Here is a 27,538-nt window from a genome sequence, read left to right as displayed (position 1 = left end):
GCATGCCTGATGTGGTGTCTCCTATCAAATTATCCCTTGTTTAATGACTCATACTTTGGTGGAACTCGCCTTCTCATAATGCTGTGTGTGTTTGTTATATTTATCAGAGTATAAATGGACACAAACTGCCATCTTACGCCAAATGAGTCAGCTTTTCAAACCAAAAATTTTGAACTTTTCTCATTGGTCAAGCCAAAACTCTGTGGAACATAAAAAAAGCCTAGTCAAGTCAAGTCACCTTTATTTATATAGCACTTTTAACAATATGGATTGTTTCAAAGCAGCTTTAGTGATAATAGGAAATTACCGTAACAGATTGTTTAGGCTTTACAACAGCTCTAGGATAAAGTTATCGTCCAGCTAAAGTTAGTTTTGATTGATTGATTCACTTCTGTTGCGAAGATCATTAGTTATTAGCATAGGGGCCGCAAACACAACACCATTCTAACAGGAAAATCCTTAACGCGCTCTGCTCAAAGTCAAACGCAAACCAGCGAAAATGCAGACGTCGCGCATATGCGCATTACGTGTTTAGTCCAAAGGTATGCGTGTTTGAATATATTAAGTGTGCAGGCATGTAGTCCTTATTTACAAATCAACCCTCAATAAACTACTTGTCTGGCCTTAAAAATACAGAATTTTTTGTCACGTCTGCGTAGCCACACAAACCGGTATTATCCCGTATCATCCCATTTTATCTGTACTGAGGTAAAGGGAAGGGAAGGAAGCCTTCACAGGGGAGGGACTGGTTGACACATCAGGACTGCGTTGTCATCGCGTCCAGGCGCAGGTCCTTCATCAGATCTGGATAAATAGAGAGAATAATATTAGCGTAGACGCCATCCTTCTTATGATGTAACAAGTACATCAGGATTTATGGGGAGTGTTCCCGGTTCCAGTTTTTTATATCAGCTATGCATTTCGTTAATTTTGTGAATTGGTAAGTTTCGTCAGGGTGTCAAGAAATATAGAGCTGCGTATCATCAGCATAACAGTGAAAACTAATGCCATGCTTCCTAATGATATCTCCCAAGGGTAGCATGTACAGAGTGAACAGCAACGGTCCTAGTACTGAGCCTTGTGGTACACCAAATTTCACAATGGCCGACAGGCTCCACACACATCGAGCCATGTGTACCTTCCTCAACCATAACAGAGTGAACTAACTCCACAAGTTCACCATCGCTTCTTCATTCAACGCGGAAGAAATCGATTGCAACTTCAGCACTATCGGACCGAACTATCAACACTTTCTCCTTGCGACTCTATGTCCAGACACTCTTCTACAGCTAAGGCAAATGCAAGTGTCGTGCAATATACTAAATCGCCGTTTAGCTAAAGTTGTGAACCCCTTTGTTAACAAAGGAGCTTTGTAGTAAGGAACTAATGGTTCTTCCAGGTTGTTAAATGACTCTTTACATAGCTTCATTCCTCTGTTCTGTTTCGGTATTTCTGTATCTTTCACTTTCCATTCTAACCACGTGTGCATGATTGTGTGTATGTGTTTGTTTAGATTAGATATGTGTTCGTGATTTAGTTAAATAAAACTTTTGTGCACATTCACGCGAGTTGATTCTGGTCTGCTTATAAATCGATGTCAATTTTACGATTATGATCACAGCTACATGCTAAGAAAGTTATTTTTCTGTGGCCATGGAAAATATCCTTTCTGAAGAGTTATAGACGATCATACGGAGTGTTCGCTCGATGAATAGATTAATTGATGGTAATATTAATTCAGCAACATGAAGTTAATTCGATTAACAGATCCAAATATTTATAATTAATTAATTAATTAATTCTATGGCCATGGAAAATATCCTTTCTGAAGAGTTGATAGACGATCAATACTGACTGTTTGATGGACGAACAGATTAATTGATGGTAATATTAATTCAGTACATGAAGTTAATTTGATTAACTGATCTAAATATTTATAATTAATTAACAAGTTATGATTAATTATTCATATTTCCCTTTGAGCTAATTTGCTACACCTGTAATTATCTTGTCTTTTAATACCAGAGAACTGACAAATGTGTAATAAAAATCACTCTTTTGGTATGGATTCAATGTAAAATTGGCGATGGCAGGGGGATTGGTGACATGCCATTGGGAAGTGATAGTGAGGAGACATGCATGAATCTTCCTCTTGAAAGAATAATAAACTGACTTATATGCCTAAAGTCTGCAAAGCTGTCATTTCTGAGGATTCCTTGATGAAATTCATTCTACAATGGAAGGTTTGACAAAAACAGTGTTTATTTGCAACAAAATCAAGCTGGGTTTCCAATAGCTCAAGGTTATTGTAACTTGCATGCAATTTTTCCTGAAGCCAGCACATAGATTTTTTCCCCGATATCTGAGTCAAGATCTGTGTCCCTTCTTTTTCTCTCCATGTCTGTCCCTCTGTCCTAATGTCACTTGATTTGTATCTAACCTTTACCTTGCTTGACTTCCACACTGACTCTTTGTGATGCCTGTCTAATGCCTCTGCTATGTGTCTGCACTTTTTTTGCCCTTTTGTCCTAAAACCAGCAACATCAGCAGTTCAGGCGAGTCTCTTAAACTGGATCTAAACAGCAATATGATGTGCAGGGTAGAAAACCAGGTCTTCTAACAACTGTTGTTATGCTGTACTCCTTGTCATCCAAATTTAAATACTGTATATTTTTAAATGCTTTCACGTTTCTACCAAATGGTCCTATTCTAAATCCCTCCTAAATCCCCTCTTCAGTTCTCTACTCTAACTTTTATTCATGATCTTCTCTGGCATACATCCAGAATACAGTTAAAAAAAAATACTCTTTTTGGTTTTCCAGCTCTTAAAAGCCTTAGATTTATGATTGTAGCTTGGGTCTGCATTGATTATAATGGAACACCTTGTACCTCACAGCAATTTAGTGCATCAAAACCACTCATGCTCCAAGGGAAGATGCTTTCAATATATTTTACTGCTTTCTGAAAAGACCTTTAACCCCCTCCATTATCCAGAAACACTTAAACTGTACTGCAACTCTGCTAAATCTTCAAATGAATGTCTTGCTAGTTTATACACAGTTATTTGTCATGACAGTTTAGCTTAGGTGCACACTTTTTGCTACACCCTGGGCTGTTTATTTATATCATATATTTTTGCACCCTTTCACCGAGTCTACACCGAACGCTACTGCCACAACAGCTTGAGGCTGACTGCATCAGTTTACTGTTGGGGATTTGTCGTGTCGTGTTGCACTGCATCCAGTGTAGACAGCATCACTGATTATAATGAGTTATATTTGCATTTGTTGCGCTCAATTGACTGTAATACAATGTTAACAGTTCTTTCTTTTCATTTAAAGTGCCCCTGTAGTCAATAATTGTATCCGTTAAAACTCCTCTTTGATCACCCCTGTGAAATGTATTTTTTTTTTATTCATGCCTAAAATAGCTTGAATGTAACTCTACACCCTTGCTTCATTTAGTATACGCAGACCCATACATATGCAAATGAGCCCTGCTTCCACTCATAAGGGTTCGTCGATGTATCAGAATGGTAATGCGTCTTATGTATCGCTCTCTACAACGTCGGACACATAACGGTAGTAAATATGATTAGCCTTTTGCTTGACTACGTTATCAAACAGCTAATGTTACACAAACCATGTTCCCGTTCGCCATCTCAGAGTCAGACAGCTTCCTTCTAAAAATTCAGCATCTTTAGAAACACTGTGAACAGCTTAGAACGTCAGAGAAGAAAGGCATATAGTTCATCATAACAACGTAATATACATCATATAGCATAATTCACCCACTAAATTGCTATAGTACCCGATTTTTCATATCAACAGCAATGGTGTTGACTTATGAAATGCACATGGTTTGTCTTAAAGCATATTAAAAACACCACATAGACATATAAACAACATAAAAAATTTGATTTTCACATATAGGATGTAATATGTTATTATTATTTTTTTAAATACATCCATGAACATGTTAAGGCTGTTGATAACACTATCAATATTCTGTAAAGGTTGTTCTCTTTATTTCTGTCTCTATCCCTTCATTTGTTATTGATAAGACAATGGAGAAGGGAATTAGAGAAGAATAGGATCAGCAAGTGATGCAAACTGGATTTGAACTTGTGTCTATGCGGAATATGCCAAAGTTTGTGTGGTACCTACTAAGGCCATGGTGCTTACCGGTAACTCTCGCCAAATTGCGACCTATAGGCTATTTTTGTTAATCTAACCAATCAAACATTCGTGTAAAAGCATAATTAGAATGGAAACGGCACTTTTAAGATTGACCGTATTTTCGTTTTCGGTCAAAACGCAGAAGTTTACTAAAAAGAAAGGTTTTGTACGACTCACTTTATCAGTTAGTGTTTCCGGTGGCTGGAATTTTGTCAGTCAAAAGTTGCATTCGGAGATCGACTACTTTTGACTGACAAAATTCCAGCCACCGGAAACACTAACTGATAAAGTGAGTCGTACAAAACCTTTCTTTTTAGTAAACTTTGTGTACACAAACAATGTTCTCAATGCTCGAGTTCATGTGTAGAGCCCCTGGTGATACTTCAAGCAAAGTTTCATGTTGTGTCAAGCCTTCTTAGCGTTTTAAAAATAGCGATTTTGATGCTATCATTGTAGTGCCCCAAGCACTCCCATTCAAAAGGCATTTTGACCGAAAACGAATATATGGTCAATCTTAAAAGTGGCGTTTCCATTCTAATTACTGTATGCTTTTACACGAATGTTTGACTCGTGTAGATTAACAAAAAGACCCTAGGTTGCAATTTGGTGAGAGTTACCCTTTAAATAATAATAATAAAAATAATAATAATAAAGCAAAATGCAGTCTCCACATGTCAGTGGCTAAATGTTATTTGGAAATCTTCTTTCTGGAGTCATTTAAAAATGTTAATGTAAAAAATATTACGAATAAAACAATCTATTACAGGACGTAGTCCATTTAATAATCACAAGAATAAAATAATGAAGGTATAATAATCCATGGCTAGGTGTGCATTTCACGATTTTAATGCACTTCATGTCAGGTGGTTCTTTGCCTCCAAGTTGTACATTAAAATCCTGAAATTCACACCTAGCCATGAATTATCCTTCTTACACCATGGTCACTTGCCATTGTTGCCAACACTGAAAAATTAAAGCTAGGATTGATGTTAGCAACACAAAATTTGACTGAAAGTGTTAAAATTATGATTATTTTTATTTGTATCAGCTTCAACTCTACCTGATAGACTACCTGCACGGTTTGAACACACACCAATCAGATTCCATCCAATCAGAATAGAGTACACAGACATAATATAATATAATATAATATAATATAATATAATATAATATAATATAATATAATGTGTTTTTAGTTCTGCCCTCTGTGTGTTGTTTCCCTGTTGTTGATTAGTTAATTCGTCTCCACCTGTGTTCATTAATTATTCCACCAAGCTCCATTGTTAGCTCCATGTATTTAGTCCATGTGTTCTCCCTCAGTTGGTCTGTTCTCGTAAATGTGGTTTTTCCCCTGCTTTTATCCTGTTTCCTGAGTATTTGATATTAAAGCCTGTCTACTTGAAGAATTCTTCGTCGTGAGAGTTTCTAATTACTACGTTATGTGACTATATAAAAAATTTTGAATGGCATGTGCTGCCTGGCATAAAAGACTAGCACTGACTGAAGCAAAAATACATAAAAACACATATGTGTGAAAACGAACATAAAGAAGCTCATATCCTGTTGTGATGTAATTACACTTTCTATTGTATACAAAGCAATTTTCTACTTTTCAACAACATAATTTCAGATCTCTCAAGGAAGAATAACCACAGTAAATTGTAGGTGATTAAAAAAAAAAAAAATAATTGTATTTTATTGATGTTGCTGTATAAGATCTGACAGAAGCCTTTGATTCAAAATATGTGTGTGTGTGTGTGTGTGTGTGTGTGTGTGTGTGTGTGTGTGTGTGTGTGTGTGTGTGTGTGTGTGTGTTCAAACATGTGCACAGTATATTATGCTCACACACTGCAGTATTTTTGTAAGGAAGAGTTGAATGAAACACATGGAGACATCAGAAAGCAAGGACAACATTGGAAAAAGAGTCCTGCTTTTGATGAATGGTCCCCCCAGGGACAGAAATAAAGTGATGTTTTGTCATCACAGTGATTACAAATAAATCTCCTGCATGTTGTTCAGATACTTTCCCATAATAGGACACCACAAGAGTCTTACAGTAGAGGGAAACCATAAAATAAAAGGTCATATGGTGGTACTGGCTCTTGTTTGAGTTACAAAAGCCACTTCGGCCACAACGGAGTCACTCATGATTACCTTTCTGAATAAGGGAAGGGACACCCTACAAATCATTTTTTTATTTTTCATTCTGTGGCAGAAACAAGCTTCCATATTCTTTAGCTGCTATAGTTAAAGGGTGATTTAAATAGTAAACATATATGTGCTACAAACCAGTGTGTTTATTATTATGATAATAAGTTAAAATAATCTGCTAAGTACCAGTTTGCAATATAATGCAGCATAATGGACAGTTTTTGTACAGGTAAAATGACTGGAAGTGAATGACCGTTCGTCCGTCCATCCATCTATCTATAATATACACATACATCTATCTAGTATGTTAGTTTGGTAAATGAAAAAACTTTAGAAAACCCCAGAGATCAAGGATTTCACAACTTTTTGTTTACAGAACCAGAGATGTGTGTATATGCAGAAGTAATTATCCCGCTTATTATTCGGCTACTTGCCACAAAGGAGTAAATAATTGTACACAAAATATTAAAGGGGTCATATGATGGTTCTAAAAAGAACATTATTTTGTGTATGTGGTTTAATGCAATGTGTTTACGCGGTTTTAGGTTTAAAAAAGTCAATATATTTACACATACTGTACATTATTGTTGCTCCTCCATGCCCCGCCTTTCTGAAACGCGTCGATTTTTACAAAGCTCATCGTTCTGAAAAGTGCGGTGTGCTCTGATTGGCTAGTGATCCATTGCATTGTGATTGGCCCAAAAACCTTAAGCGCGTAACGTAAATGTCATGCCCCTTACCATATTTGAAACATCAGCTCCCAAAGCATTAAAGGTCCCATTTCACTTTATGAGGTTTTTTAACTTTTATATGAGTTTCCCTAGCCTGCCTATGGTCCCCCAGTGGCTAGACGTTTTGATTGGTGTAAACCAAGCCCTGGGTATTTTTGAGAAAATGAAAGCTCAGACGGGCGAATCTAGAAATCTTCAACCTTCAAATCTTCAAAAGGTCACCTCCCCTTTCTCTTCTTTGCCCGCAAAGAGAATTTGGCCCGCCCATGAGAAAATGAGCTGCGCGGGCGCGATATTGTTTTTTCCTCGAGAGACATCATGGCTTGCAAACGAGCGAAGCATGGCAGTTGCTCAGTGTTTGGATGTACAAATGAACACAAAAGTATTTTTTTAGTTCCTTCATCCGAGCCTCTGAAGAATTAGTGGGTTATGTGAATTTCTGATGTGTAATTGTTCAAGTTCAGACAGATAATCTTTCTCTCAAAGTCGTTCAAAACTGTTTATGCATCAGTAAATCAAGCCAGTGACTAAACGATCAACTTCACGTCGTTTCTCTTAGTAGGATGAAAATAATCTTACTTAAACTGTGATTAATATATATACAGACAGTGATCAAAGAACAATCCCTTTCCAATCGCCCAAGCTGTCAATCACACAGCGTGAGTTTATCTGGACACTTGCCAAAACTCGTTACGAAATCAATGACGCTGTCACACTGCACAACGAAGATCTTACTGTACGTGATTTATGTGATGGGAATAGATCTAAATACTTAAACTTCTCACGATTCGTTAATCTCGATAGCTGTAATAGTAAAAACGTATAATAGCTGTAATAGTAAAAGTATTCGAGAGAGTTCCACATGTAATGCTAGATATTTCATATGCAAGCATGTCAGCCAATCACAGCAGTGGGCGTTTACACTGAAGTCTCACAGCAGACACGCCCCTTCAAACAGAGCGTTCAAATCAGAGACTAAATCGATCGAGACGCTTTAGCTTCACTTTTCAGGGCTTGTGCAGCACGCTTGGTCGGTACTAACTACCTTATCAATTCAATCCCGAATCTGATCCAGAAAATGGACTGGACCAGATCATATCAGATTAGTAAGGTTTTATTTCATTGGGGACACATACTTACTGATTATATTGACTTATACTGTCATTTTACTGTCAGTTCACACCAAGCACGATAACTATAAAGATAACGATAAAGATAACTATATATGCGTCCACAGTCCACACCAACGACCGATAACGGTCTTTTTATTGTAAGCACGCCCGGATGATCCAGATCCATTTTAAATGCGCGAGACCTTTAAATTAGAATGGATTCTGATTGGCTGTCAGTGTTTTATCGTTTGACAGCTGTAAAAAAATCGTTCTGAAAGTGATCCCAACGATATCGTTCCTCATATCTTTATCGTTATAGTTGTGGTGTGAACTCTGTTATTCTTTAATATGGAGAACGATTTTTAGAATTGTATCTTTATCGTTATCTTTATAGTTATTATCCTTGGTGTGAACGAGCCTTTATTCTCTCTGGAAACAGCCCTCTGAAAAATGCACAGCACACAGTCAAATATTTTGGTTGTACTTTTCTGGAACAGAGTTGTAAATAAAGCTTACGCACTGTTTTCTAACTGTGTCCTCTTTTGAAAGGCCAAATAAAGTAAACTTTCGCAACGGAAAACAGCATCTCCAGGACATGGCGGTGCCGGCGGCAACAATAATACAGCGAGAATAAAAGTTACGCCTTCTTTCTTTGCATATATATTTGGGTGGTGTTATGAAACTCTGCCCCCACATACTGACATAGATTTGTGGGGGCGTGTTTGAACGAAGAGTTCAGGAAGGAAGGCGTGGCTGAGCCTTAAATTTGAAGTCTTTTAACTTACTTAAGTTCAGTATTTTTAACTTAAAATATCTCTTTAGGTTTGGCACTTTGAGCTTTGTAACTCCGCAGATCTTATACTTGCACTAACAGCTACATAACACACTTAAAAAAAGGAAAACAAGAAATCGCATAATATGATCCCTTTAATGTGACATTTTATTAGGCCTACCTCAAGATGACTCCCACTTGAGCGGAAATTCCTTGACAATAACTGACGCCCTGTTCTCTTTCTGATATATTCCAGCGCTCTGACACAAAGGACAAATGGATTTGCAACGTTCGCTTTGTCGCTTGCGGCGCGGTGCATCCATCGCATCCGGTGTGGTGAAAAGACAAGAAAATATGACGAGGTATATCTCGCCTTCGGATTCACTATTGAGACTTAAACATTGAAAATACAGTATTTGTCTCTACAAAAGGGGGGCCCGAAAAAGTTTGGGAATCACTGCATTAGGCAAACTGTGAGCCTGGGTGTGGTTTGTCAAAAAAAGATGCTTTGAAAGGCTCTGAAGTAGTTATTTTTAACCATTTCTTTTTGAAACAACACAACATGTAACAACATGATTGTTCTCCCTCTGGAATGCACTGTTAATGAATGAAATTACGAAAGAGCTGAAAGATTTTTCAACATGACACTATAATGGGATGCACCTTCCCCACACATATCTGACCTCCTTCTGTGCTGGTCAACTGTAAGTGCTGTTATTGAGAAGTGGATATGAAACACAAATAGGTCGCACAAACTAACTGAGCGGAAGTCCTTGTTGAAAGGTATAAACATCCTCTATCCAAACCACTACGGAAAGCAATTCTGTCCCAAAAAAATCTTAATTAGCACTGGGTAAAGGCCCCAACTAAAATGACAGAGGTGAGAAAGCAGCAGTCAAAGGGATAGTTCACCCAAAAAAATAAAATAATCTGTCATCAATTGCTCACCCTCATATCGTTCCAAACCTGTGAGACTTTCATTCATCTTCAGAACACAAATGAAGAGCAATTTCTGTCCCTCCATCGACAGCTACACAACTACCACTTTGACGTTTCAAAAAGTTCATAAAGAGATGGTAAAACTAATCCATATTAATTGAGCGGTTTAGTCCAAATTTTCTGAAGAGACACGATCACTTTATATGATGAACAGATTTAATTTAGACTTTTATTCACATATATGATTTACTGATGAAAAAAAACTTTTTTGGGGGATCCCTTTAACTGCTGCTTTCTCACATACAGTTTTCTTTTACGGTTGATTGCTTTAAACCAAACAGATTTACAATATTAAACATGACAAACAGTGTCAGTGTTGCTTTTAAATGAGAATTACACTTCAGTTTCTACTATAAAGCAGCTCTCCAGTGTTTTCACCTGCGGACGTCTGAGCTTGATAAAGTCAACAGAGGACATCATAAGAGGTTTAAAAGGACTAAAATATTTTTTTTATGGGGCTGCCCATGGATGTACAAGTTTTTGCAGACCTGACTTTGTGGCTGCCCTCCTCTGAGAGATGTATTTTCTTCTTCTAGCACTGCAATGAGAAGTGAGCCCAATTAAATGAACTGAAATGCAGACTGTGAGCTTGTCTCGGCCAAATCACACAATCATTTAATGAACCCACAGTTTTAATTACATGATTATTTGATTCTGTTTTGATATCTTCTTTCCTAACCAAATCTTTTATGCAAAAGCTGATGATTAAAACATTGAATTTTCATCATCATTACTCCAGACGTCTGTGTCACATCCTTGAGAAATCATTCTAAAATGCTGATTTGGAGCTGTTTTTTTTTATTATTTACTCTAACTACAGTCAAAAAAAAAAAAAAAAAAAACCCTCTTGAAATGTTAGTTCAAATCTATTGGTTTATGTTATTTGGTAACAAGCTGGTGTTTTTCACACTGTGCCCTTTGCTGCAAAATAATTTATTGGAGAGATGCCATTCTGCTTCCGATTGTGTTTGTAAAATGCTGCTTGTTATAGCAGCTAGTAGTACATTTCTAATTTTAGTCTTCTTAAGACTTAAGTTCTACTTTTTCCTGCTTGTTAGGGCGAACGGTGCACTTCAACATGCAGTTCAGGGTGTTTTTCTCTTTGACCCCAGCATTACAACACAAGATTAAAAAAAATACGGCTCTCTATACGTGAACTCCATTACAACTCTCCAAGTCCTCTGTGTAGGTGGACCGTATAACTTCTACATCATCAGCACCTTCTGACAATATTAATATCGTCAGATTAACATTAATATTAATATCCTCTCGTGTGTGTGTACCTGTCACCTATGATATTACGCAAGTATAACATCCATGTGTTCATTTCTGTGAAACATTCACCCTTCATTTATTATGTCCCATTCTGTTGTAGGGCAAGGGATTTAATTGGGATTAAATAGGCTGAAATATCTTTAAAAATTGAAGTCTTCTTCGGTTGTGCTTGTTTCAAGCAAGCTGATTGTGTTCTTCACTCAGGCTGCGTTCTCTCCTCTGCTCTGACAAAGGTTTTGCTTTGTTTTGCCAGGCTGATGTGCTTGTGCTTGATTTTGACTCATGTTTTAGCCAATTATCTCAGGTTTTACATTCAGCACCTTGCCATGGCGTCAAACCTCTCTCAGCTTTCAGAATAGAAGAGGTGCATCAGATGGACTGGATCAACTCTTGATTAATGCCATATCCACTCTCTCTTGCTGGTGTTGACTTTTCCCACATCTGCCTTCACACTTCATAACGCATCATATGGAAGTGTATCTAACTAGATCTGACAAACATGTTTCAACCTACTTGACTGCTTTCCACTTCCACCTGGTCTTCATTTCCATACCACCATCAAGACAGAGTCAGTCAGTGAAAATGTACGTTTTACATTTTTAACAAATGTAACAGCTAGATCTGATCCACATGAGATAAAGCAGAATAAGACAGAATTTCATTTGCCTTGGTCTCATAAATGGCAAATATATTGTGTTGAACAATCTTGAAATCATTCTCCGAATCTCTTGAAACTGAAAGACAAACACTTGAGGATAATTGCTAAAAGCCATGTAGCTCAATACAAGATAATTACAGTTGCTTAAGTACAGCTTGAAACAAAATAATTTAACCATCACCTTTGTATCCAGGTCTCTAAAGAACAAACTGCACACTGTGAGCTTCACAAACTGCAATTTCAGGTATAGGGGATGCCATTCAGGAAGCTATTTGTTTATACAATCATATTTTTGTCACACGCGAATTAACGGTCAAAAATCTTAGGCTGTGAATGAGTGCTCCTTGTCCTTTAAATGCAGTCTTGCCTGGATGGGTTCTCCTATTTACGCTGTGTGCTTATCCTCCTAATGTTCTGCCTACCCAGTGTACATGAATGCCTATATAACTCATATTTGTGAGCATTTGATATTTCTGGTTCCTTGGACACAAGAGCTATGAGAATATGCATCAGCCTTCTATTTACCCAGGAGGCGAGAAAGGCAAGCATACTTAAAGGCCGACGGAAGTCTCTTGAAACGTACAGCATTATTCAATGTGCTAACGTAATTTCCACTGAAACAGGAAGATCGAACAGCTCCACCCCCTTTTTAAAATAGCCAATAGCCTTTAGTTCAGACAGGACCCCTTTGGCATGTTACTTTGAGTTTATTAAAACACAATTTATCTTTGGTGGTATGGTTCCTTATGGTTCCTCTTGCTCCATAATTAATGAACATACAGAGCTTTAGCATTAACCCCACATAGAACCATCAGCTTGAGTGATATACAGACGATTAAGACACTTTAGTAATGTCTTTAAAGCAAAACTGAGTTAACATGTAGACGTGGCAGTAAATCCCAGGACGTCTATACTGTAGCCTATCTATGAGGATCAGTGATGTCCATAACAGCTAGGACTTGAAAGCCTCGGTAATCTGAAACAAAAGAAGACGACAGCCATAGCGTGCACAGTAATATGCTTGATGCTTATAGTGGTGAGTGGTTGCGAACAGTTTGAGCATGCTTTCCGAGCAATAATGTATTGGAGAAACGGTCAGAGATTAGGAGGAAACTGTGGCTTTACCGAACTCAGTGGCTCTGGCCGAGCTGTGATGTAAAATCGAGCGCAGCGTTAGTTCAGGCAGGCCACATAGCCATAGTGCTGCGATCAGCTGTCAAATCGCCCCAACCCTACCATTCTCCTATTAGGCCGAAAGGATACATATACTGCTATACATATGAATTGAATTGAATGCTTAATGCTTCTGAATGTGAATTGTTTTGGAGCACACTAGCTTAAAGATAACAGTAAGGCAAACATATTCATACTAAAAGCCAAAAAAATTAAATTTTGAGTTCATGGGGACTAAAACTAATCAAAATCAATATTATGAAATATGACTTTAAAATAGTGTGTAACATTGTCCAGCAGTGGCATACACATAATGTCAGAACCAGCAACTCTGTTGCTTTTCTTTGAGCTCTTCACATTAAATGAGGTCTTAAAGTGTGTGAAAAGGCATACACTGTTAGACTTTGATGTAACATTTTAAATAAATTTATATATTAATATAATGTAGTTAATGTACATGCAAAAATATATTAGCATTTGTTGCTGATAGCCTAGGGTAAATGTTGTTTTATATGCATTAATCCATGTAAACTTAAAAAAAGGAACTGTAACATGAATTTACATGGATTAAAAAAAACACACAAACACATAAAAGTCCAACATGGTACTGATATATTCTAGAACATATATTATATGTTATGTAATTAAAGACTTGTGCTTTCTTTTTGCATGCATGCTGATTATGCAGACAGGTATTATTTCAGTGCAAAGGACAAGTCAGAATATTTGACAGTGAAGTCACCTTTACTACAATAACGTTCAACCTCATTTCAAACAATTCTGTTGTTGAAACATCATGACAGACTCAGTTGTTCTAACTGTAACAAATGAGAATGAAACTGTACATGCACACAAGTGATTGCACACACTTGATTGCTTTTACAGGTTATTTGCTTCAGTTTGATGCACAGGATATAAAGGCATAAATAAGACAATATATTCATATATGAAGCAATTTCACACGAGAAAGAGTGTGTTATGGATGCAGGATCTGCCAATAATACACAAGATTACAAAATGTAATGTCAGAGTAAATCAAATCAAGTCATTTCTGAGAAGTTATTATAGTGATAAGGACACAGTAGGATTGCGTGACACTGCTTTTATACAACAGTTTAATACAAATTCATTTCATTTGGAGTAACTTACATTTTAGACGTAATGACGTTGAAAATACTGTAGTTCCAAACAAAGCCGCAGCGGATGCATTCAAAAAGTACTGGGTGTTTTGTTCCTGAATTAACCAAAAAATTGGTCAAATGAATGATTCAGTGATTCACTCATTAAGACTTGTCACTTGTCTCCAATCAAAGAAAATCAAAGAAAAAGAAGAAAAGATTTTGTTTGAATATAATTTGTATGATGTGAATCATATGAAAACATGATTTTTATAGAAAAGCATGAATTTCCACCCATACCTCATACCTGAATGATAGGCTATTAAGCTGTCCCCACACTGAACCAGCGGTTTGGAAAATGGATGGTTGGCTGATTCAGCTGCGGGACCATCTTCTGGCGAGACGCGGGAATTCATTTGGCACGACAGTCACGGTGCATTGTGGGTATTCTTTAGCCGTTGAGCGTACATCGGTTGTACACTTGTTATTGCAGTGCATTGTGGGATTGAAAGAATGCACTCGATGATGTCCACTATGGTTTCGGACACCAGTACAAATGACTGTCCCCTCAAATAGTACTCTATTTAAAGGGACACTTCACCCATTTGCATTAAGCTTTGCATTATTAGAAACCCAGTCATACTATTGAATGGTCATGCAACATTTTTTCATTTTCCCCCGAGACGAGAGAAATCTGTATTTACCTCTTTACACTTCCTCCTACAATGACGCAAAAATCGTCAATTTGCGTCATTGTAGGAGGAAGTGTATGAGGGGGGGATTTCTGTTAAGACTACAAGCACTAGATCCACCCTTTCAAACCCGCCCAAAGGGGGTTGGACCTAATGCGCTAACAGACCTATCACAGATCAGTGCGAGTGCGTTTGATTTCAACGGCAGAAACCTGCAGAAAACAGGGACGAAGAAAGCTGAGTAGTAGGGGTTACCATACTCTATTTCCCGGACATGTCCGGCCGTCGAGATCGACAAAAATGTCCGGGATTCAGCTTTTGCTTTCTGCGGTCGCCATCCATTGTTTACATGCTCACCTTTTGTTTCAATCTAACTGAATTCACCCCGATTGGTGAATCTGAATGTAATGTTTACATGAATGCTAAACAAGTGATCGGTTGATTTGCATTTTAACATTGCTAAGAAAATACCCGCACCTCTGTGAGAGATAGCCCATGAGACCGGTGCATCTCACAGGCGCGCTCATCAGTAATCACAGTAATACAGGGAGCAGGACGAGGCTAGCGCCGCGGGAGAAAGACGCGAGGCCGGTGGTGTGATCGGTTGAAAGACGCGAGGCCGGTGGCGTGATCGGTTGATGTGTGTTTTACCATTGCTAAGAAAATACCTGCTCCTCCGTGCGAGATACGAGAACAGTGCCTCACAGGTGTCGGTCGTCAGTAATCACTGAATCACTCGCGCCGTTCTCCCGCGCCCCTCAGCCTCGTCCTGCTCGCCACAGTAAACATGATGAATGGCGACTAGAACGCAAAAGCCGAATCCCGGACATTTTGGGCAAACTCGTCACGGAGACTCACTCGTAGCCTAGCCTTGCCTTGATGTTTTTGTTTTCAACTGTGCTGTCTTCCCGGTAGGCGTGGCTTGGGAGTGGCCTTGTAGGGCAGCGAAGCAAGTGCATTCTGGGAGTTGTTGTCTTTCATCCACATAAGCCAAAAATACATTTTCTGGCTTTTCTCAGTCTAGAAAGCTCCAAATTCAAAAATAATTTCACATTTCTTCTACATAAATGACCCACTTTCAATACACATTCATGTCTCCACGGGTGAAATGACCCTTTAAGGGTATAGGGGTGATTTCGGACACGCTTTGCTATCGGGATGATTCGCCCTCCTACCAGTTTGTTTACCATCGAAATGATCTCGAAGCTGTTATATTAAGGTACAAATCTTGCATAGTGTGCCTTTAAATAGAACTAGGCATCAATTTACTGTCAGGGAATTGTCGTGTCACATCACGCTGTGCTGCACAAAATCCCACCAATATTATCAAGCCACATCCCCTGTAGACAACACCGATTAGGCTATAGATCTTATGTAGCCCCCCCCTTTTCAGCTCTGCGCTCGTTGTCTTTTGTCTTCCGGTCTGTATTTTCACAGCGATCTTACGTATTTATGAATGCCCGCATCTGTTGATTTAACTCTTAGAGCTTTGGCTTACTTTCTGGCAAGATTATCTAAAGATTTGGACAGACATTCTTCCTGTAACATTAATAGAATGTTCGAAGTTATTTAGTCTTTAATAATCCTAACAAAACTTAAATGTTACTTATTAATCATTCATGGTATGTTTTTTCTGAAACATTTTAGTTGGGATGTTAGTCTAATTTTAAATGTTACTAACTACTTTTTTTAAATGGTTCAGATAACATTCGAAAGTAATGTTCCCATGAAACTTGCAAAATGGTGGCACAGTTTTTCGTTTGCTGGATGCAAAAGGAGTCACTGAAACTCCCCACCACTAATGCACAGACTGATGCAAAAATGTGAATAGTCCGATTGCTGTTGGACTGTTATATCAGCACTCTTGGAACACAAAGGGGATGGAAAACATAGACTGTGAAAACTATAGGCTACTTGCAAGTTCCTGTTTGCATTTTTATCTATGTAACATTGCCATGCATGACTCTTTATTCTGTACATTCATTCACAATTAAAGTAAGGACTGATTAAGTTTTCTCTTTGAACAGACCAAAATAGCGAACATATCTCTTGGGGCAATCTCTTACCCAATAGAAATGTGAGGGGAAGTAATGCTCATTTCAATTTATGCTCCTCTATTGCTGTAAGGGTAACTTTCCTTTTATGAGGTTTCAGGAAATTAACTTTCTCTGCCCTCACTGAATGAGGGTTAGAGGAAACATATGAAGAGTTCAGATGCAAAAACCTCTAAATGCCATCTGAAATTTTCTTCTAGAATGATCATTTTTATCAAGCTCGTATATTTAAGTTAAATAATTTCACATAAATAGCAATTAATAGGTAATTTTCATTGCCATTTAAGTTAAATTACTGAACTTAAATATACGAGCTTCATAAAAATGATCATTCTAGGAGGAAATTTCAGATGGCATTTAGAGGTTTTTGCATCTGAACTCTTCATATATTCTATAGGAAATATGAATAAGAATAAGGTAGCTATACAATATTTTCAAAAGCACCCATTCTTATAGCAGGCAATCTTCCAATTTAATACTCTACCAGAACACGGCAGTTCAAAAGTCTTGTCCTTCAAATTCTCAGCTGGTTGCAATTGATCTCAAAGCAAGTTTGCGAAGCATATTATACATGTGGAGAGGGGTTTAATAAGTTCTTCTCTTCTCCCCGGTGACAGGATGTCTATACCTGAGTAGGTTTGGGAAGGAGGGGTTGTGTGATTGTTTATACATGGCAAGATTTAATGAGAGCAGACAGGGAAGGGCCGCATGTGTTGCTGTGTTGATGTGTCAGACAGCTCAGTTCCCTGAAGCAGGGAAATGGGGCCAGCTCGGACCAAAGCTCAGATCTGTCTACAACACCCTCTTGAAGCTGAATTGAGCTTGACTTCTGCCTCAGCACCCTCTCCTGTCTCCAGGTCTGGGTAGGTGGGAGGGACCTTGAGGTCACTATGAAATTAAATTCCCTTGCAGCAACAGTGCTCATACCTTCTCTTTAATACAAAGCCTCACTGAAATCAATTACTGTCATGCTAACGCTTAGGAGATATATTAATCAGGAGCGCACACCGTACTCATTACACAATCAAATGTTGCGTTTATTCTGGGTGCCAATGTTGAGACCTGCTTCATCATAAATGTGGAGTGCAATGCAAAAGCCACATCACGCCTCAGTGAGTAAATTATAATTAAAATTTGGTTATACAATTAATTAAAGGGTTATAATTGTGAATTATAATTGTTGAAGTGAAGTGAAATATAGATTTACATTTGCATCACAAATATGCCTAAGAATATAAAGCTTTTATCCATATAGTCACACAGCAGAGGCTTAGGTCAGTCTGTTTTTCTATAGGTAATTTCTTCCATAAACTGTAGGTTTGTCAAACATCAACTGTAATATAGACTTATACATTTAAAACAATGTTTAAAGCCCCGTTCACACCAAGAACGATAATTTTATTGGCATCCACAACAACGCACTATCGTTCTGTTTTGTATAAGCTCGCACTGCAGTTTTGTCCTCTGCATGCCACTATAAATGCTTGAGCTCTTAAAGCAGGATGGATTCTGATTGGCTGTCAATGTTTTTATCGTTTATCAACAAGAAAAAATTGTTCTTCTCTGTGCTGTTATCGTTATAGTTGTGGACTCTGCTATTCTTTAATATTTAGAATGATTTTTAGAACTATATTTTTATCGTCATCATTACTGGTGTGGGCCTTAAAGGGTTAGTTCACCCAAAAATGAAAATTATCCCATAATTTACTCACTCTCAAGCCATCCTAGGTGTATATACATCGGGTCAGAGGTCACTCTTCCGCTGGAACTCGACTTGCGTATGGCCATTACCGAAAGCCAGTGATTATAGTTTAGAAAGTTATGAATATGGATATTTTTCTTACAAAAAACGCATTGCTTTGTTTCAGAAGGCCTTTATTACCCCCATGGAGCCGTATGGATTACTTTTATGATGGATGGATGCACTTTTTGGGTTTCAAAATCTAGGGAACCATTCACTCCCATTATAAAGCTTAGAAGAGCCAGGATATTTTTAAATATAACTACGATTGTGTTTGGCTGAAAGAAGAAAGTCATATACACCTTGGATGGCTTGAGGGTGAGAAAATGATGGGATAACTTTCATTTTTATTTGGGTGAACTATCCCTTTAATACTGTGTTCCAATTCACATACTATCCGTCCTAAATAGTATTTGAAATTATAATTAGTGTGGAACACTTCATGCACTCAACTGTTGCAGCTTTAATTATGAAGCGGAGTATTATCAGAATGACAAATTAACCTTATAGCCTTACAGGTATATACTTATAGTTCATACACGGTTGAGTAGTGCATAAGTGCATTATAGTATAAAGTGCATAATTTGGGACAACTCTTTCCTCTTGTTCTGCTACACACTACACACAAAATATGTATTCTACTTTTGGTTGCATTTTATTTTAAGGTGACGTAGTTAAATTGTACTTACTCAATAAGTAGGCTACTGAGTAATATTAATTAATTATGTACTTATAGAGTTACAGTTAGGTTTGGTTTAGGGGTAGTTAACTACTTGAAAATTATGCATAATTTACTGTTATTACTACAGTAAATAGTTACAGTACATGTAGTAACATGTAACTATGTCACCTTAAAATAAAGTGTTAACGTACTTTTTCTTCACAAAAACGATGCATAATTTTAGGGCATAGTATAAGTAGGCGAACTGGGACACAGTTTAATCGAACCGTTACAGTAGCCTGTATTGTAGACCTTTGCCATCTTTGAGCCTCGCTTTCGTACCTGTCATGGCGCTGCTCTGAATAAGGTCTTATAACCTCCAAGGTTATCGCGAATTGAATTGGATTTGTGAACATTTGTTTTGCACAGCGTGAAAATATGCGCTAACCAATTTGTAATCTAATCTTTGTGTTTACAAAAATTAGGTTTGAAAATGCTAATGAAACAGTGTGAATAATTAAAACTCTTCTGTATAAGAACTTTGTTTCCTTCGGGGATGAGGGAATCAAATCCCTAGATAAACTCACCCCGTCCCACACCACCGTAATTCGTCCTCTGGTTGAGCTGAAATTAGTGAATGTACATACATTGCTAAACATGGATCACAGGAAGTTCGGCAACACAACTGACCTACGGATGATACATGATGACAGTTCAAACTGACACGCGCAGCGAGAGCGAGCGGGGGTGTTGTCACGTGACGCTCGGCGCGAGGGAATTGAAGAGGCGCGCGCTGCAGCAGACGCGCGGACATTCACACATCACTCTCCAACTGAGGTTGCTGTCGGAGATATACTGATTAATATTGTCTCAAACTTACTTTCTACAGAATTTTCGTTAATTTAAACAGTACTTTCTCCGCTATCTGAAAAAGTGGAGGTTGGTGCATTTTTAGTTGCAAATTAGGCTGAATAACTCTCTCACCAAGACGAATGTCACCTTGCGAACAGGTGTCTTGTTGGATGACAAACTACCCATCTGTCTGTGAAGTGTTTGACAAGAGCTACATTTGAACTTGAAGATCGGATTTTAGAAATATATGGATGATATAAAATAACCGAGGTTTTTTTAGACAGTGAGATGAACAAACAACTACTTATTTCAAGGTCATTGGATTTATTTTAATGCTCTGATCATTACAGCAGAAGTGCATCAGGTAAGTCTGAAAATTATTTTAATTAGAAACAAAAAAATCAAAATACTGCGACTGTTAAGTGAGTAGATTGGGACATGTTTTCGACTTTTAATGCTTATTCTAAAACCATCAAAAAATGCATGCTTGCATAGTGTTTTAGCAATGCATTTAAACACAGCCTAATCAATATCAAACTTGCATTATGATGGTATTATAATGGCAATTTTTGTAATTGTAAAATGCATTATGCTGATGGGCTGGCCTTAATTGCCAGTTTAATATCTGAATAAAAATGCTTAAAATTTTCTTTTCTTTTTAAATCCCACTTTAGAACTGTCAAATAAAGGAGCTTTTTCCATCACTGTCTATCACTCCCTTGGAATCATCAACATCATCATCATGGATAGTCTGTAAACCTCATTGTGCAGCAGGTAGCCGAACGAATGCAGCAAACACACACCTTTGCTCTTTAGTAATGAATGACAGCTCTCCAACATCTGAGAACATCATGTTTCAGGAGCTGACTGCAGATGCTCTGAACGACAGTTGTGACTATACCATGCCCACGTGTAACAATGGCACAGGTGAAGCGGCATTGCAGCTGCCCACCTTTTCCATGGCAGCGAAAGTGAGGGTGACAATTACCTTCACTCTTTGCGCAGTGTCAGCTGTGTGTAACCTCGCAGTGCTGTGGGCTGCCAGCACCAATAACAAGCGCAAATCCCATGTGCGAATTTTAATCATGAACCTCACCGTTGCCGACCTGCTGGTGACTTTCATCGTGATGCCGGTGGATGCTGCTTGGAACATTACCGTTCAGTGGTTGGCTGGGGACCTGGCTTGCAGATTGTTAATGTTCCTGAAGCTCGTGGCTATGTACTCCTGTGCGTTCGTGACTGTGGTCATAAGCCTGGACAGGCAGTCGGCCATTCTCAACCCTCTGGCCATCAATAAGGCTAAAAAGAAGAACAAAGTAATGCTGAGTGTGGCCTGGGTGATGAGTTTTGTACTCTCTCTCCCTCAGGTGAGGAGCTGCTTGAGTGATTTTTCATGTTTTTCTTTGTGTCTTATCTCGGTGCATTACTCAAATTCACAATAACCCCCATAGTCTGCCGTAAGTAACACCCTGAATCACATAGAGAGATCAAAATGAAAAGGACAGGCAGTTGAACTACTTGCCTTCTTGAGCTTAGACTTGAAATATTCATATTTGTTCATATTTAATCAGATTTTAAACCATAAATGCGTTCACTCTAAATTAAAAATGCATTCAAAATTTTTTACTCTTTTTGTTGAAGTCTGCTATATGCAGTTTTTAAAACGGACGAAAAATTACAATTCTGTCATCATTTACTCACCCTCATGTTTGACCTTCTTACTTCCATGGAACACGAAAGACGAAGTAATGTCCAAACTGTTTCAAGTTCGTCAAGTACTGTGTGTGTGTGTGTGTGTTTAAATCATTAGTCACATTCATTCCATCTTTGATCTCATTTACATTAAATGGCACTTCACAACATCCTTGTAGTCACTAATCTAATAGCATACTCTACATACGTCAGAATGCACCAAATTTGAATATGCGCATATTAAAATCATCATAAAAGACATGAAAGCCATGGCAGAAGGAAATAGCGAACCTTATTGTCCCTCACACAAGGAAACCATATATGGTTGTATGAATGGTACTGCTTTTACATTCTGCAAACTGAAAAATCTGCAGATTGTCTCCTCTTTGGAACAATATCAGGGTGAGTAAAGGATGACAGAATTTTTATTTTGGGGTGAACTATCCATTTAATGTATTACTGTATTTTGTGTCCCGTACATATTCACACAACTGTATTTTCCCTTGGCAGATTGTCTTTTAGATCATATCGACAATCACGTTTCAAATCAGTAACGTATTCAGTATTCTCCCTAGACCAGTTGTAACATTAGAATCAGAGCTATAAAGTGTTGCAAAATTCATAGATGTTCATAGATTAGTTCAGCAATTACAGTACTGAGAGCGTTTTCATCAGCCCTTTAATTTCACCTCAGATTTACATAATGACTGGTGCGGAGACACGTTACTCAACATTACCGACACTCATTCACACACGCAGGTTCAGGTTGAAACCCCACTGGGATAGAGAAACATGAACACACACACAGACACACGTTCACATTTCCATAGACATAATGTTTTTTATACTGTACAAACTGTATATTCTATTCTCTTACCCTAAACCTACCGATCACAGAAAACTTTATGCATTTTTAGATTTTCAAAAAAAACATAACTTAGTATGATTACGCTTTTTTTTTTTCCTGATGGGGACCAAAAAAAAATGTTATGGACATTTTGTCCACATGATGTAGGGTATACCTGAACCACACACAGAGACACACACACACTAAATTATGCAGTTTGTAAGTCAATTAGATGTTTTTAAATTTGACATTCTTAAATCAGCTCACAAATGATATTTAAACATAATATATAAGAAAACGCTCTGCGACCTTCAGTTACAAGATCTGAAATGTTCAAGATGATTGCAGCAAGAATTACTGTGGAATGAGGGCTGTTAATAAGGGCTGATTCTCAATCAGAGGAGGCGTACACATTTTAAAACACTGTGCAGTTGAAGTAATAAATGCAGAGACTTCTTTAATTTGCTTCTCCTGATGAAGTGGAGCATTTAAAATCAGTGTGCTTACAAGTTTGGAGAAGGCAGCAAGCTAAAAGAATGAGGCCATATTACAAGCACCAAAACTCCACAGTGAAACACATTACGACAGCAGATTGTGTTTGAATGAGGTCATTTCAGAAAGGTATGATTGAAGATACAAGGTCACAATGGGCCAAAACTGATATTTTTTTGTCATTTGTTTTTCCAGTTGTTTTTGTGAATCACTTCTGAGGCAAACAGACAAATGGCTTTAGCTTGTATGTCAGTATGCCAGTCTGCATTTGTCAATTGGCAATCTCCTTGTCATAGATAGAATATGTAGTCAGACATCATAATATTTATGAAATGTTCTGCAAAAGAGCGATCCTGGGAACACTGACTGAATCCTGAGCTTTTAGCTGAAGGGGATATATGCCACATCTAATTTGCAACGCTGACAGTGTTCACTTGATTAGTTGGCTGTGGATAGCATTGAATAGTCAATTAGAGTTCGGGGCTAATTTTCCCAAATAACCAATTAGTCATTTTGACAGCTTCTAAATCGAGCTAGTGTGTAATTGTTTCTTAGTTTTTTGATAGAGTACAGTAGTTGTCATTGTAATCTGCTGATTTGCTGAATTCCCCAACAGATGTTTCTGTTTCACAATGTGACCATCACGGTGCCAGCCAATTTCACTCAGTGCACCACCCGTGGGAGCTTTGTCAAACACTGGCAGGAGACCATTTACAATATGTTCACTTTCATTTGCCTCTTCCTGATACCTCTGGCCATCATGATCTGCTGCTACACGAGGATCTTGGTGGAGATCTCCCGAAGGATGTCCAAAGGAAACAGTAAGTGGAGTTACATTTGAAAAGAGGCTAATGTTGCATACTGCATTAATGGCGCCATCACCATACGAATAGTGTGTTCAAAGTACTGCGCTTCAGAAATGTCGTGTTTAAATGACTAAAATGTAATACCCTGATAAAATATTACTCCAAGCAAAGTCTATCTCTCTCCAGACGGATCATGGAGTGTTTTTATTCGATCATCGAGTTGATAACTGCTGCAGTCGTATCAGTCAAATTTACAGATGAAACATTCAATGTGATTTGCAACACTCTCAGGTTCACATGCTCCAGAGTTAATCTTTGAATTCTGGATCAAACCCTGAATTGACAAAGAACATTTATAGCGAGCATTGTGAACCCACAGAACCTGATCTAAATCGGGTTGAATTTGTTTGCTTTTGTCAACTCTGAGTTTGTTGAACTAGCTTCGTGTAACAGGCCACCTGGTCTTGATTTCTTCACTTAAAATAACAATCTATGACATGTTTTCCTGAAATGGAGTAAAAAATAAGATATTGTGCATTTGAATGAAGTGAAAATATATATTCTGACATCATTTACTCAACCATATGCCGTTCCAAACCTGTATAATTTTCTTCTGTGGAACAAAAAGGAAGTTATTTTGTCCATACTAAGAGTCAATGGGGTCCAATCATGTCATTATAGGGAGTCATAATATTCAGCTGAAAGATTCTTCAAAATATCTGCTTTTGAGCTCCACAGACAAAAGTCATACAGTTTTGGAATGACGCATTCTCATCCTTGGGCGTCATATACTGACGCTTTTGACATTTCGTCTACATCGAACGCACATGGCACCCTTTAGCGTCAATATGAGACGCACAGAGCTTTGTTCGGTTATGGGTAGGTTTAGGTCTGGTGTAGGGTTAGGGTTAGGGTTAGACCGCTAGGAGGCGCCTTCTGGCCCATTTCTATCTGCGTCTCATATTGACGCTAAAGGGTGCCATGTGCGTTTGATATAGACGAAATGTCAAAAGCGTCAGTATATGACGCCCTAGGATGAGAACGGGCTGGAATGACATGAGGGTGGGTGAATGATAACAGAATTTTAATATTAGAGTAAGCTATCCCTTTAAGTCCAGAAAACGTAAAAAAAAAACAATATATTTACTGCACATTTGTAAAAATCTTCTCGCTTTTACAGTCTCTTCAAAGGAAATCCACTTACGGCGTTCCAACAGCAACATCCCAAAGGCCCGTATAAGGACTTTGAAAATGAGCATAGTCATTGTGACGTCTTTCATAGTTTGTTGGACACCGTACTACTTGCTGGGTCTCTGGTACTGGTTCCTTCCTGATGATTTAGAAGAAACGGTTTCTCACTCACTGACTCACATGCTGTTTATATTTGGACTTTTTAATGCAATTCTGGATCCCATCACTTATGGCGTCTTCACCATCCATTTTCGCAAAGGACTGAAGCGTTACTGTCGCAACGCGGCTGTACTCACAGAGTCCGAAAATAACTCCATCCTGACGGGCTCATTGAAATGCTCACCATCTCCGTTTCACATGAAAAGAGTGACCCAGACGAGTCCAAGAGCTGACCCAGAGCAGAATATGGTGGATGGGGAAGATAAGAAGCCAGCTGACCGTAAAAACAAGGAATAGTGGCAACCCTACCAATTCAGCCTTGAAAGTGTCATTTGATTAGAGATACGGATGTGACAAGGCAAGTCTTGTACTGGCTGTCTGCTCACAATAACAATGAGACAACACATTCACTGATGAGCTGCGTAAATTACTCAAGTTATATTTAACACCTATTTATTTTCTTGATTCGGGTGATTACGTTTTGTAATCATTTTATCTTTGATAAATATGCTAATCATGTTTTGTTTCTGCAGATTAATTAGAACGTTGCTACTTGTGGCTTTTGTTGAAAATGTCATTTACATCAAGGGTTTTATCTCGTACAAATTCAAGTAGTTCAGCATCTCCACCTGCTATCATAAAAGGCATCGCTCTTGGAGTGCTTGTTAGTGAGGAAATTACTTTCATCTACAAACAAATAAGATGTGTGAATTTAGCGTTCTGAGATATTACAAATGCAAATTAATGCACAATGGTTTTTGAATAGTTTTCTGGTGTTAATTGGAAACATTCAATAGGACCATTTCAGGAATCCTAACCCAGCCTCTCAAGATGGTATCGGTTAATGTGTAGACTTTTTATTGAATAGATTCAGAATCACAGAATCCTGCATTTGAAGTCTGTGTTATTATTACAGGGCAGCCTGATCTCATAAGAATCTATATTTATTCATATGTGGCCAGGGGATCAATTGCATCGCCCTGTATGTGGCGTTTGCTCGCATATAGGCTGTTATGTGCAATATGGATGTAATGACAGCATCTAAAATCTAAAAGTATTTATGTATGCGCATGCAGCATTTTAAACGTAAAAATCTTTCTGAATTCTTTTACACTGTAAACTTAACTTTTAAAGTACAATCAACTTTTGTTTTTAAGTCATTTCAACTTAAATTACATTAAACTTACATTAAAAAATGAATTGAATCTTGTGTAACTTAATTGCTTAACTTATTTTGATGAGTTAAAGCAATATAAAACATATTTTGTCATAACTTATTAATCATATTTTTTACAGAATGGTTTTATAAATGTATTGTACAGTACATTTTACAATTAATTATCTTTTTTAGCCCACCCCTATAAATCTCTTCAAAATATTATAGAAACGTAATAGGCAGATAAATGTGCACTGGCAATAATTTTAGTCACAATGTACTATTATATACAATACTATTCAAAAGTTTAAGGTCAGTAAAAAAAAAATTAAAAGAAACTATTAATTTTATTAGCTATGATGCATTAAATTGATCAAAACATTTAGAATTTATCTGTTTCAAATAAATGCTGTTCTTTCTATTCATCAAATAATCCTGGGGGAAAATGGTTTCCAAAAAATAAAATTGTAAGCACCACAACTGTTTTCAACATTGAATATATTAAGAAATGTTATATCATATTATAATGATTTCTGAAGGATCACATGACACTGAAGACTGGGTTATTTTAAAATGTAATAATATTTCATAATATCACTGTTATTCCTGTTTTTTTTTTATCAAATAAATGCATCCTTGGTAAGCATAAGAGACTACTTTCAAAAACATAAAAAAAACTTACAAACTCCAAACTTTTGAACAGTAATGCGTTTTTGAAACATCCTACAAAAAACTTTGAAATGAGTTCAGTCTGTTCACACACAATGCTTGAATTTTAGATGCTGTCAATACTTTAATAAATGTACAAATAACGTAAAATATAGAATCACACTTTACATGCAAATACCGACGAATGTTAATGAAGAAAAAGGTTGTACTCTGGCCAACACATACTATCACGTCCCTTGCAGTTGCAACAAAGAGAACTATTTAGCTTTAAAATGAGATTGGATGCATGAGCGTGTGGTGAACGTGTTTACATCATACTTCTCAGGGAAGGTGCTTCTTTTGTCACAGGGTATTGAAGT

At 37.6% G+C, this 27,538-nt stretch overlaps 1 protein-coding gene across 1 annotated transcript; it reads left to right on the top strand.

Moving 5' to 3' along the window:
• Positions 1–20,985: 20,985 nt before the first annotated feature.
• gnrhr4 (gonadotropin releasing hormone receptor 4) lies at positions 20,986–25,651 on the top strand (the record flags this gene model as incomplete). Its single annotated transcript, XM_081372719.1, has 3 exons — positions 20,986–21,534; positions 23,815–24,019; positions 25,185–25,651. 3 exons carry the CDS (start codon positions 20,986–20,988, stop codon positions 25,649–25,651), a joined length of 1,221 nt encoding a protein of 406 aa, XP_081228845.1.
• Positions 25,652–27,538: the final 1,887 nt, after the last annotated feature.

Source organism: Scardinius erythrophthalmus (genome assembly GCF_964197995.2).
Source record: "Scardinius erythrophthalmus genome assembly, chromosome: 8".
NCBI classification, from domain to species: Eukaryota; Metazoa; Chordata; class Actinopteri; order Cypriniformes; family Leuciscidae; genus Scardinius; species Scardinius erythrophthalmus.
This window is presented reverse-complemented; position numbering and strand designations above follow the sequence as displayed.